General features: G+C 36.9%; 1 protein-coding gene across 8 annotated transcripts in view; it reads right to left on the bottom strand.

Moving 5' to 3' along the window:
* The window catches only part of USPL1 (ubiquitin specific peptidase like 1), a 39,922-nt gene that overhangs the window by 9,784 nt on the left and 16,122 nt on the right, over positions 1 to 14,016 (bottom strand). For 4 of the 8 annotated variants that reach the window (XM_082365157.1, XM_082365160.1, XM_082365158.1 and 1 more), the window contains 3 exons: positions 10,533 to 10,646; positions 4,742 to 4,871; positions 1,501 to 1,626 (listed from right to left, as the gene is read on the bottom strand). In XM_082365157.1, coding sequence (XP_082221283.1) covers positions 1,501 to 1,626; positions 4,742 to 4,871; positions 10,533 to 10,646 — 370 coding nt within the window. Of the gene's footprint in view, positions 1 to 1,500; positions 1,627 to 4,143; positions 4,227 to 4,741; positions 4,872 to 10,530; positions 10,647 to 13,845; positions 13,950 to 14,016 lie in introns of those variants that run through there. The other 4 variants (XM_082365162.1, XM_082365163.1, XM_082365161.1 and 1 more) reach the window with 4 other exon arrangements.

The raw sequence follows: 14,016 nt of genomic DNA, 5'->3' as shown, positions 1-14,016 counted from the left end.
GCAACAGATGTTGAAGAAGGTAGGGGTAAGGCCCTGGGCTGAATACTGAGATAGTGACCGCAAGTGTGTATAAAGAAGACTCCCATGCAGCAGGCCCAGGGAGGAACCAGTGTAGATTAGAACCCTGGAGCAGAAGGATAAAAGGCAGCCAGAAGAGAGGTTTCCAGAAAAAAAGGGGGAGGAGAACTTAAAAAACTGTGAAGCATTTGAGTGTTTAGAAAATTTATTAATGGGTATTTGAAGAATTTGGGGAAAAAATCACAATGCATATATAACAAAGCAAGTGAAAACACAGGCCATTAATAATTCCAGGAAAAATAAAGAGTTATAAAAGAAATGAAACATAACCACGTATCCTGCTTGGCTGGAGAGGGAATATATGCATATTCATAACAAACAATAAGTACTGAAGCACCGATTTAACCAAAAATGTAATCATATTGGAAGGACAGGGAGAGGTTAAATAGAGATGGGGCCCAGGTGTTGGTGTAAGAGCCCTTAGTCCTCAACTACTATAAAAGAAGACTATATAAAGGTGGAATAAGTACACTGTTTTGAAATCTCAAAGTAAATACTACCTTAAAGGTTTAAAAAGCAGATGCCTGGAGATGGGGTAGGAGTGGCACTGCTCTTTTTTCCTTTTAAGTCTTGGCACTATTAGATTAACTGAGAATTTATTACTTGGATGATAATAAACCTTTAGGAAAGATTCTGAGAGGTTTCTTGGCACATCCAAGGGCATCAGAAAAAGGTTAAGAAAAGGTTAATGTCACTGGTTCTTTATCACATCAAATTAAACCTCAAAACATTTCTTTTATGTAGAGATAAGGGCAACTGAAAGCAAAGGTTAAAGAGGAGGTATGTGTGTGAGTGTATTAACAAAAGAGAGACAAACTGCCTAAAATGGAATTTACCTGTGAGTTTTTAAAGATATGGGGCTTCTGATAACACTGGAAAAGATAACTCTGATCAGTCCTCCCACTGAGGAAAAAATAGAAGAGCGGGCAAAATATAAAAAAGATACATCTGGTCAAGGGCAGCAGAAAGCTTACAAAAGGATGAAGAATTAGCAGGCCGAGGTCTGGAAGAAGATGGAAATTCAGACAGACGAGCCTATGGCTCATCTTTGAATCATCTTAGTTCTTGAAATTAGATTAAGGACATCCCAGAATTCTAATGACTCCAGGCACTTGGCAGAGGTGAGAAAAATGGAACTTTAATACCCTTAAAGAGAGAAAAAAGGCAAAAGAAGGTAAGACAGTAGGACAGTGGGGTCAGACAATCACCCTAAGTCAGCTCTGCAGTGGTATGTCGCCTGAACAGCTTGCTTATTGGCCAGAGTTCCTGACAGAGAGAAGCATTTTGGCAATTCACAAACATACGTTAACTCAAACTTCTGAAAGTAGGTTGTAGTCATCACTTTCAAGTCTACACATTAAAAAAAAAAAAGTAAATCCACCTTCATTTTGTTCTAAAAATAGTAGGGCAATTTAAACTCACTTTTCTAAGACCATTTTTCTTATCTGTGACTTATTGTTGCAATTGTTACATGGACCAAAATGGGCAGCATTAACTGGGTGCCACTCAGGGATGACGTTTGTAAAGGTGACCAGATTCTTCATACATCTATAAAAAAAGAAGACACAACTTTGATTAAGTTAAATTCGTTTATGTTAACTCAATCAACATCTAAAATAAAAAGGTACTTTCCTTTATTTGTTTATTCATACTTTCCTATTTCCTCAAATCAATATATCAATGTTCCTCTCAAACCCTACTCTAGTAAAGCTCTCGTAAGAACTCTCCACATTAATTACCTATAGTTTTTCAGCTATGAGATGAAGAAACTGTTAAGGCAGAGTTTCTCAAGAGCAATACCATTGCTATTTTGCGCTGGGTTATTCTTTGCTGTGGGGCACAGTACTGTGCATTGCTGGATGTGTGGCCTCATCCCTGGCCTCTACCCACGAGATGCCAGTAACAGCCTCCAGCTGTAGCAACTAGTTATCTCCAGACATTGCCAAATGTCCCATGGGACAAAATTAGCCCCTAGTTGAGAACCACTGTTCTAAGGCTTTCAAATTTATTAAGAGCTCATCCCTTACTCAAAAAATTCACAATCTGGCTATCCATTATTGACAACCTAAAACAAAAAGGGGCATTTACAAATATATACAATCAGGAATAGAGACAACTTAATTATCGTGATCCTTAAAGTATAAGAATATCAGCTGTGAAAGAATATGGTTTTCACAGTTTACATAAGTCCTAAATTTGCACTTTAGCCTGAATACTTGATAGCAATAGGCATCTAAAAAGATGATCTTTACAGATGCACACTGTACCTCAACTAGATTCGCTTTAGTATTATCTTTAAAAGAGCAATTATTTATTATCTAGGAGACACCACCTTCTTCTCTAAACAGTAACAAATACTGGTAAATCATAAGTGAGATAAGCACAGGCCATTAGACATAGATCAGGGAAGCTAACATTTTAAAAGCAAAGCCACAGAGGTATCAACAAATACACTGACTATATTTCTGCTAAATTCTTAGTTCTCAAAGATAAACGTTAAGTAAAGGCTCCTATTTTTTAGTTAATAAAAGGGAGTTTGTCTCAGCAAATAAGGGTTAATGCTCCACATGACATCTAACATTTCTGAGCACTTACTATGTACAAGTCACTGTGCTAAGCACTCATGTACCAAACAAATCGAAGTGGCAGGTACTATTCTTATCCCCATTTTACAGATGAGGAAAGTGGCAGGTACTATTCTTATCCCCATCTTACAGATGAGGAAAGTGAAATACATCAGATGATAAATGACAGACTTGAGATAGGAATTCAGGGAGTCCAACTCCAAAGACCATGTTTTTAACTGCCTCCAGAACATATCTTCTAAATTAAGTAAAAGCTGTTCAACTGGCACTAAAAACAGCAGCACAAAAATGAATGAGTTTGCTGGGTATTCTTCCACCAGATTAAGTGAAAATAGTTTTAGTAAAATGCCACTTCATTTTAGCTTTTCCTCTATAACTCCTTTTACTTTTAGAACAAAGAACTTAAAAAAAAAAAAAACCAATGGCAAACCCAAGTGGTTGGTGGCTTCTGTGCCTTGAGCTCTCAGAGTTTTTTCTATACAGCTCCAAAATGCACTTATCACCTTGTATTCAAAGCCAGCAGATCAAAATAACGACTAAGTCACTGGTCCTCTATTATGTTCATATGTTATTTAACTAACTGGTCTGAATTTGGCCAGAATAAAGATTACTTCTGTTGAGTTCCTGGCACATAGGATATGCTCAATGAAAAGCTGTCAAACAACTGAGATGGGGATTTTGGAAAAGCTATAATGAAGCTGATTTTAATCATCAGGCTTGTTTATGTTATTTATATTATTTAAAATCCAGGTGGTGATTAGGCAGTATACCACAGTGAGCAGGAAAGTCTTAGAGAACAGAAAACCTAAACCTGAATTTTGCCACTTACTAGCGTGTCACCTTGGGCATCAATCTAACCCCTTTAAAGCTTCAGTTTTCACACTGTCAAATGAGGAGAAAGTCAGATAATTTATAGAAATTAATGACAGAAGACCCAGAAGCAGGTATTTGTTCTCATACTCACTTACACAACATTATTTAAGTCCTAGGTATGAGTGAAATGCTAATTCTTACTCTGTTCTAGTACTTTCAAGCTAACTGGTGAAAAAACAAATGTTTCCTGGTTCTGTAGCTTGGATTCCCTAGAGTGTTCTCTCAGTCCCAACTCTCCTCAACTGATCCCTAAATACCTAAAAGTAATCTCAATTAAGATAATGAATATCTAAAGTAATACTTTTCTCTTATAGTTTTATTTAATAATTTGGAGAGACTCCAAATTTTCTAGTTTACTAATAGTTGACTTTCAGAAAAGAGGAAAGGCCAGCCAGCCAGAGACTTTCTCATATATGGACAAAGTGAGGGTAGCATGCCTGATGAACTTTCTCTCCCTGACTCCTCTTCTAAAACCTAATTTCTCTCCTTATTTATGTGGTAGGTGTATGGAGGCAAAATAAATTTGCAGCTTCTTTCTTCTCCAGGTTTCCTTCCAAGTACCAATCTCAGGGTCATGTACAACAATCATGATCCCTCTAATCCTCACCTAGAGGCATCAGGGAAGTAGAAAGTATGGCTGAGACAGCTCACGTGTGGAAGGATTCTGGTGATGGCTGGTCTTTCATGGGACTAAGGGAAGGAATGGGAAAGCATAAGTTACCTCTGAGGACTGCTACCAGACTCTGGGAGCCTAAAATCAAGTTTCCATGATGCTAAAAACAAGCAAACAAAAGCCCTAGTCCCTAATATTGGAGTAAACAAAACACACATAGTTTTTCAAAGAATTCTAAGAGGTATTCTTACTCAGCAGGGAATCCAGAGGGGAGGGGAGTACAGGGGAACATGCTACGTTCCCATTTGTCCCCACTTCCCACTAAAGAACTTCTTAAGAAAATTCCTTCTAGTAATCTATCAAACCATTTTTTTTTGTACTCTTCTAGTATGAAGAAGCAAGCAAACTGCAATTTCTGAGGCTCAAGATTTTCCTTTTAACCTTAATGGTGGAGAAACTTCAATATATGGTGGGAAATTTTATCAAGGGTAGAGAGAGCAGTGCTACAAGTGGGAGCAAGTTTTCTTCAAATTTTATTACTGGGAGCCATTTTCAATAGAATGAATCCATTTTAAAAAATAGAAAAACTAACCTGTTTTGATATTTGTGTCCACAGTGTGAACATTCAAAATTCCAAGAAAAAGAATATGTGAAGAGGTTCTCAACGTGGGGTTCTGTCTTTAAGAGCAGGGGAAATGCAAACACAGGGCTTTCCATATCACCTTGAAGAAGAAAAAAAAATTATTGCTCATAATTAACTGAAAAAAGATAAACCAAAATTACAAATTGTTGTCTTTTCTCACTATATTCACAGTGTGAATATATGTGAATATGTATGACAGAGTAAGTTATTCACAGTTGGGCAAGGGAAGTTTTCAAAGCATTTTCTAAAAATGTCCATCATAAAGATTTAATTAACACTCAGTATCTTTCATTCGTCTTGGTGGACACTTATGAAAACTTCTTAAGACAAAAGATAGAAAAGGCTCATACTGTCTCCTCAGATCTTTTTAGGCTTTCTCTGGGAAAAAATATCCTCAGAACTATAACAGCCCTAGAGTATTATAAAAACAAAGCAAAAATATGTACAGGTTTGTTTGGTACAGATACTAAAAGTAATATGACTGGTGAAACACTGTATGATAATAATTTCAGAGCTGGACAAAACCATTAAAAAGCCATCTCTATTCTGACTCTCTTGTTCTACACATGGTGAGGGCATGAGAAACCAGGCTTAGAGGATCAGATTTAAATCTCCAGACTCCTTACCTACTACTCTTCTTAATCTTTTAACAATTAAAATTAAACTTCAACAACTTTAAGGCTAAAGAAGATCTGAATTTTGTTGTCATTAAAACAAAAACCCAACTGTGGATTCTGTTTTCCAATTTAGAGACCAGCAAGCAAGTTAGTAGGAGGATTTATATTCTCCTCTTACATTCATCCTCCAATTGGTTTCTCGCCTTCCTATCCTCCAGGGAGCTTAGATGCTGCCTTACTGATTTGGCCTGAGAAAGAACCTGAGTCCTTCTCTCCTCTACCTCCCCTGGGACAGTCTCACTTCCGTGGTTCAGTTCTCCCCCTGGCCTGGAACTACAGTTGCCTGGAACACAGCCAGGAGGAGTCACCTTGGCAGGGCAAAAGGCAGAACAGTGGGTTTTATTGCCTAAGCACACTCTATAAATATCGGTGGTCACAAAGGCTATTTTAATAGTCACCTTTGTGGTATAGTCCCACAGCTATTTTTGTACAAAAAACATAAAACTAAAATATTTTTTATAAACAGAAATAAATACAAATCAATCTCCTAAAAATGAACATATGCAACATCATATGCATAAACAGTGCATAGTATAGCATGAGTTTGTAATTAGTTATCAGTCTTTAAATGTTTACTCTATTGTAACTAAATATTAAGTGAAAAGTAAATAATTTATATTTCATAATGACGACATAGAATCTTTAGGTCTAAAAATACATGAAGTTTTCAATGAATCAAAATATCATGAAAGAGCTCAAAACACAGTTAAATAAGTTACATGATTACAGATCATTTTAGATAATTTACATAGCTCCTAAATTGATCTTAATTATTTTTCCTTTGATTGTAAGTTTTATGGGTATAAAGCATCCTATTAGAGAACATATAATGCCAATGCCTAATTCTAATTTTTAGAACCTCCAGCCTAAATTAGTTAAGTGGTTTGTTTGTTTCTTTCTTTCTTTCTTATGGCTGCGTTGGATCTTCGTTGCTGCGCTCGGGCTTTCTCTAGTTGCGGCGAGCGGGGGCTACTCTTCATTGTGGTGCGTGGGGCTCCCATTGTGGTGGCTTCTCTTGTTGCGAAGCACAGGCTCTAGGCTCACGGGCTTCAGTAGTTGTCCCACACAGGCTCAGTAGTTGTGGCTCGCGGGCTCTAGAGCACAGGCTCAGCAGTTGTGGCGCACGTCCTTAGTTGCTCCGTGGCATGTGGGATCTTCCCGGACCAGGGCTCGAACCCGTGTTCCCTGCATTGGCAGGCGGCTTCTTAACGACCGCGCCACCAGGGAAGCCCTAGTTAAGTGGTTTCTTTGCCTCTAGTACCTTATGCCCAACTCCTACCCAACTACAGATCTTCCTCATCTTATGATAGGGTTAGGTCCCAATAAACCTTTATACTGTAAGCTGAAAATATCATTAAGTCGAAAATGCATTTAATACACCTAACCTACTGAATATCACAGCTTAACCCAGCCTAACTTCAATGTGCTCAGAAAACTTAACATTAGACTACAGTTGGGCAAAATCATTGAATACAAAGCCTATTTTAAAATAAAGTACTGAATATCTCATATAATTTATTGAATACTATAATGAAGATGAAAAACAGAACGGTGGTCTGGGTCCAGCATGGTTGTAAGTGTATCGGTTGTTTACCCCATGACTGCATGGCTGGCTGGGAGCTGCAGCTCACTGCCACCGTCCAGCATCACAAGTGAGTATCATACCACTTACCACTAACCCAGGAAAAGATCAAAATTCAGAATTCAAAGTACAGTTTCTATTGAATGCATTTACCTCTTTAACATCATTGTAAACTCAAAAAATCAAAAGTCAGACCATTGAAAGATGGGGACCATCTGTACCTAGTTTGCATATTTCCCTAAAGTACCTTCATTTATTACCAGGATGCAAACCTTTCAGTGACTCCTTGTTGTCTAGCTATTCAAGTTTCCTCTTCTGTTAATTTCTCATGAATGTCTTCTGGCCATTTTTCTATCAGTTTTTGTCTTTTTTTTTTTTTTTTTTAAACTGATGTACAGGAGTTCTTTGCAAGATATCCTGGGTATTATTTCTTTGTTCTATCTTTGCCCAGAGGTTTTAAACTTTAATGTAATCACAGTCAACAATCTCTTCTTTTATGTATCTTATTTAGGAAATTCTTCCCCACTGAGTGGTAAAATATTCACCTATATTTTCTTCCAAAGTTTTACAACTCTGCTTTTCATGTTTAGGCTTTTAAATATGCTGAAGTTTCTTTCTAATTATGGTGTGAAGTAGGGATCTAATTTTCCCCCTGTATCAGGAAACTACTGTCCCAAGCACCGTTTCCTGGATGGCCTTTTCTTTCCCCACCTACCTGCATCAGTACCTCCATCATGGTTACTAAGTAACCAAACGGAGAGGGTTCTGATCTGAACTTTCTATTCTGTTCTAGTGGTCTGTCTATCCTTACACTGGTACACAACACTCAAAGACTAAATTACTCTTTACACTTACATAAATAAGTAGAAACCATAACAATATCAGCTTTTTTCCTTTTTTAAAAAAAGAAAGAAATATACACATTAGAGGGAAAGAAAACACCAAATTGAAGATAGTAGTTACTTTTGTGGGGAGGTAAGGAAGAATTGGGAAAGAGTACAAAAAGGGCTTCAGTTGTATTTGTAATGTTATATTTCTTAAACTGTGGGGAGGGAGAGCAGAGAGGACAGTGTACAATGTGTTTTTTAAAAACAATAATCAAAATAAGGAAGTGGCTGGCTGATCTTAAAAATTTAACGAACATTCCAGGTCAATACAGATTCTACTTCTCTTTCTTTAGTACTTTAAAATACACGTTAATATTCAGAATGAGGACACATATGTTGTAAGACTCTAAAGTGCTCCCTGAAACAAAGATTTCATTAGTAAGATCTTAGCCTCTAATGTAGCACCTCTCACTGCTGAGTAGTACAAACACAAATGAGAGGATTCTACTGTATTGGAAGAGCTGTATGCTTGTCCAATTGCTATGAGTGCACAAAATTTACAAATCCCTTCTCTGTTACACAGAAATCCAGACCCAAGGTGGCAATGGAGCAAGACGCCACCTTGTAAATACAATTAGCAGGGATAAGAAGAGTGATGACTCAGACTGGGGAAGAAACCACTCTTTAATTCAATTGGGAAGTGGAGTAGGGAACCTGAATAAAACGTCTCAGGTCACTCTAGGAGGGATATGATACCTGCAAAATGCAACACGGGAGTCCCTCAGTCTACACTCTGGCGATCTTATGAAAAAGGCTCCTTTGAAATGGGTATCCACCCAACAGATCAGTGATTGGGGGTAAGGAAAGGGGCTGACCACAAAGGAGCCAGGAAAACATTTTCATGGTGATAGAACTGTTCTATATTTTGATTGTGGAAATGGTAACACAACTGTATACATTTGAAAAGGATTTTACTATATGTAAATCATACTTTGATAAAAAGAGTAAAAGAATATTCATCCCATCTGAGATCCCACCTTATGATGAATTAGAATAGCCCTTTAGTCCTAGAGGAGGCAATGCCAAAGATCTGGCATATGGAAAATCAGTTTATAAGAACAGAGTAAACTTATATATGTAGGAGTTCATGAAAAACAAAATAGTAAAACTAGGGGACAGAACTGTGGGACAAAGATATAGGGGATACAACCATGCAAAAAAGACACTGCTTCCAGATACACTATCTGGGTCTGATGAAATAAATGCCACTTGTTGAGAGAAAAACTTGAAGGCATTGATATTTTACATAATTTAACAGGAGTAGTATACTAATAAGAATATCATATATTCAGCTACTACAACACAATATTAATAGAAGAGTTAATACAAGGATAAAGAGAGGGACTTCCCTGGTGGCGCAGTGGTTGGGAATACGCCTACCAATGCAGGGTTCGAGCCCTGGTCCGGGAAGATCCCACATGCCGCGGAGCAACTAAGCCTGTGCACCACAACTACTGAGCCTGCGAGCCACAACTACTGAAGCCCGCAAGCCTAGAGCCCGAGCTCTGCAACAAGAGAAGCCACCTCAATGAGAAGCCCGCGCACAGCAACAAAGAGTAGCCCCCGCTCGCTGCAACTAGAGAAAGCCCACGTGCAGCAACGAAGATCCAACACGGCCAAAAATAAAATAAATAAATAAATTTTTAAAAAAATAGACTTAAAGAAAAAAAAAGGGATAAAGAGAAATATGGTAATTCCCTGGCGGTCCAGTGGTTAGGACTCAGCTCTTTCATTGCTGGGGCCCTGGTTTCAATCCCTGGTCGGGGAACTAAGATTCCACAAGCCGTGTGGCAGGAAAAAAAAAAAAAAGATAGAGAGAAATAAAACATAAAGAGAAATAAAACAAAAGGCATCCCCTCAAAAAAAAAAAATTACTACCAGCTCCTTTTTGCAATACAAAAAAAAATTTATAAAGACCTGGAGACTCTAGCGCCCCTGTTCCACTCTGCTCCCAGAGGCCAAAAGACAATTCATAGAGGACAAAGCAGGTCTCATTCTTATGCCCTTTTTAAAAGTAAGAAAACTTTCCCAAAAGGTCATCAGTATATATCTCCTCATAGTCCACTGGCTAAAATTGTTCCATATGTCCATTCCTAAACCAATCACTGGCAGGGGAAACAGAATTACTATGGTTGGTGTAGACCAGAGATTCTCAACCCCATCCGTCCATAAGAATCACATGGAGGCTTCTAAAAATTACTGATACTTGAACTCCATCCTGAGATTCTTATATAATGGGCCCCAGCACTAGTTATTTACTTTTAAATTTCCTAGGTGCTTTTTTAATGCACAGTCAGTCAAGGTTGAAAACGCTGGAGTAGTCTACTGGGGGACAGTATTGGGAAAGCAACCGATGGTGCACTCCGTGAGTATTCAGCTGGTTCGGAGAACTGCATCCACGCTGAAGGGGTGGAACACATGCCTGCATATTTATATAGAACACCTCCATCCACGAATGATTTAACCAGTGATTAAATGCTCAGATTCCAAGAATCTGATCATCCCAAGTAACAAAACAGTATTATATTTCCTTTTGATATAAGTATGTCTTTATGGTAGATGAGTAATACAGTTAAATTCCATAAATTACTTACCTAATGTACACCTAAGCTGAGGCTGAAGCCTAATAAAAATATCATCTCTGACTTCATTCAGACAGGTCTCTATCTTTGCAAATATTTCAGAAGGAAGTTTTTTACAATCTCCATCTGATAATAAAATACAGAACATTATCAATTTCTCATCAACCTATTTCTTTCTACAGACAATTAAGACATTACCAAAATGAAAGTTTACCAGAGTCAACAAATTTTGTAGAGACAAAAATGGAAAATACAAAACTCCTTAATGCTTCTTCCTCTCTCTGTGGCATACCATATATTCCCTCAATATGTGTTAACAGCACAATATCATTAGTACTGACTGCCTGCCTCAACATCATTCTGCCTGAGTAAAATCTCAGTGCAAGTCTTTCTCATCCAAATAATCACAGACAGGCCTAGCTAAAGAGCCACACTTTCAGATATTTTGCCCATTACTGAAACAGCTGAAGCTCTCTCTTTTCATGAAATTATTACTTATGCTAGAGACAAAATCTGATCATTTAATCCTCTCTGTATAACTTTTACTGAACTTAACTAGATCACAGGAGCAGATAAATTTATAAGGAGTCTTAATAAATTCATGATTATTTCCCAAACTAACATTTGGTATGTTTTCCTCCTCCTACGTCTTTTGAAGGCTCTTCAATGACATCATCACATTTCATATAATTCTACATTCTGCTTTTTTATTTATACAAATCTGCTTCATTAAAAAATTTGCAGGCTAGTAATTACACTCTGACTGAACCATAGTTTTATTAGCCATTCCCTATTGCTGGACATTTGTTTCTTTTTTTACTATTATAAATACTATCATGTTAAACATCTTTGGGCACACACCTGTCCATGTTTTTAATCATTTCTTTAGGGTAAAAGTCCTCAAGATGGAATTACTTTGGCAGAAAACTACCTAAGATTAATAAGAAAATTATTTTGAATAAAAGCCGCCATATGCATCTGACTCTAGTTACTCTTAAGCTACAAATAGATCTTTTCACTCAAATCTCTTACGAATAAATAATTCATATAGCCTGATCACACCCTGCTTATATGTCTCACTATGAAAACATCTGGAGTCTTCTGTAATATGAAGTAAGCATTAACCAGAATTTTTGTTATTTGACCACACTGAAGATAAGAGAAACCTTACAATCCAAAGTAATGTAGCTTGAACAAATGTAATAACAACTATATTGTAAAAACTACAATTATCTTGTAAAAAATTAATATAATATTAAAATTAAAAGTTAATATTTATTTAATATTCAAGTCAAAATTTGAATGAGGTATGTTCTTCTACAACAAACAACTGTCACCAACTCAGTACTGGGGTTTCTATAATTATAGAAAACAGGAATAAAGAGAAAAGGCAAAAGCAAATATGCTTGTGAGAAACTGAATTTTAAAAACTGCAAAAAAATTCAATCTCAAAGAAACTCAAACTGAAACAAAATATTTTTTATCTAAAAAAATTACAGCTTTTTAAACGTTTCTACGCAAAGGTGATTAGAGTGTTCTGGGATGTTTATTTCTACATATGAAAATGGATTATTATGTTGGTATAACCCTTCCGGAAAGCCATTTAGAAAGACTTTTTTTTTTTAAAAGGATCCCCAGGGGGATCCCCTTCTTTTTTTAATATAAATTTACTTATTTTATTTATTTACTTTTGGCTGTGTTGGGTCTTTGTTGCTGCGCGTGGGCTTTCTCTTGTTGCAGTGTGACCGGACTGGGGGGGGGGGGGGGTTGGGGGCTTGGGGGGGCAGCAGGGGTCTACTTTTTATATAAATATTTTAACATCCCTTCTAGGGTATAATCAGCAATAGATTCAAACGACACACGGATATCTGCCATGGTATTTACACATAGTAGCAGAAAAAAATGGTAAGTAGCCTGAATGGTTAACAATGGGGAAACAATGTATAAGAGTATACTAATAAAGTAAAATGTTGCACAACCGAAGTCAAACTGCATAAAGGTTAGGATTCTCCACCTACCAGATACCAAAACCCCAAAAGCCATAATAATTAAAGAGTATGGCATTGGTACAGAGACAAAAAAATAGTCAACAATGGGGAAACAATGTATAAGATCTATATAAAAGATTGCATGATCAAAGTCAAGTTGAATAAAGATGAGGATAGCAAGACCTAAAATGCCCTAATAATTAAAATAGTGTGGTATTGGTGCAGGGACAGATAAAGTGACCAAGAAAACAAAACAGAGTTAAGGAACAGCTGCACACATACATAGACTGTTATATGACAAAGGGGGCATGGCAGATCAATTGAGGAAAAAGGTGGAGCTAGAAAAACAGGCTACGCAATGGAAAAAAATGAACCGTTACCACATACCAGACACAATTACCTCCAGTTGAACTAAGAATTTCAATGTAAAAAGCAAAGCTCTGTGACTTCTCAGTGAAAATAGAGGTAAATGACTTTCTGATCTTCGAGAAAGGAAACATTTCTTTTTAAAACCACAGACATTACTAGCTATAATAGGAAAGATTAACAATTTCTGTCATCAAAAGATATCTTTAAAAAAGTAGAAACATGAGATACAAACTGGGAGATTCAGTAACCTGTCTGAATAAATATAGCAACAAGGACATATAAAAACTCACACAAATCAATAAGAACATGACAATACAACAAACAGCGATAAGACACAAACAGGCTTCACAGAGGGAACAGAGGGTCAACCTACATACGAAGAGCTGTCCAACCTCTCTAAAATCTGGGAAAAGCAAATCAAGACCACAAACCATTTTCTATCATTCAAATTGCAAAAATCACCACGTGTGAAAATAAGCAAGGGAGGAAATATGGATTAGGAAGATCTCTTCTACATTGCTAACGGGAGTAGACTGGTACAACCACTTTGGAAAACGATTAGCCATTATCTAGTAAATCTGAACTCAGAGCCTAGCCTATGGTATATCGAAGAAAAACTCTTGTGCCCCAGGAGACTTGCCTAAGAATAGTCACAGCAGCAGTATTTACAATTGCAAAAAACAACCCAATGACAGATGAATAAATACACTTATGTACTTACAAACTGATACACCTACGAACTGGAAATATTATATAGCAACAAAAATCAATGAAACACAAATACAAGCAGCAGCATAGATAAATCTTTATAAAAAGAAAAAGAAGTCCCAGAAGAAATACTGTACAGTATGTCTTTTTTTATAAAGTTCAAAACATTAAATTAGGCAATATATTGCTTAGCCATATACATGTAGGAAAAACTATTAAAAAACAAGAAACGATATAACACATTTCAGGATAATGATTACCTTTGGGGGAGGTAGATGATGGGATGTGGAGGAACACATAGGTAGATGTAAGTCACTGGAAATATTTTAATTTATCTTGGGTTGGAGGTGGGTTCATGGGTATCCTATTTTATAGAAAATAAAAATATAGTCCTCACTGTGAAGAGAGATTTTTGGGGAGTTGTGGGATTA

This window comes from Balaenoptera borealis, assembly GCF_965194805.1.
Source record: "Balaenoptera borealis genome assembly, chromosome: 18".
NCBI lineage: Eukaryota > Metazoa > Chordata > Mammalia > Artiodactyla > Balaenopteridae > Balaenoptera > Balaenoptera borealis.
The sequence above is the reverse complement of the archived record's forward strand: the minus strand, read 5'-3'. Positions and strand labels throughout refer to the sequence as shown.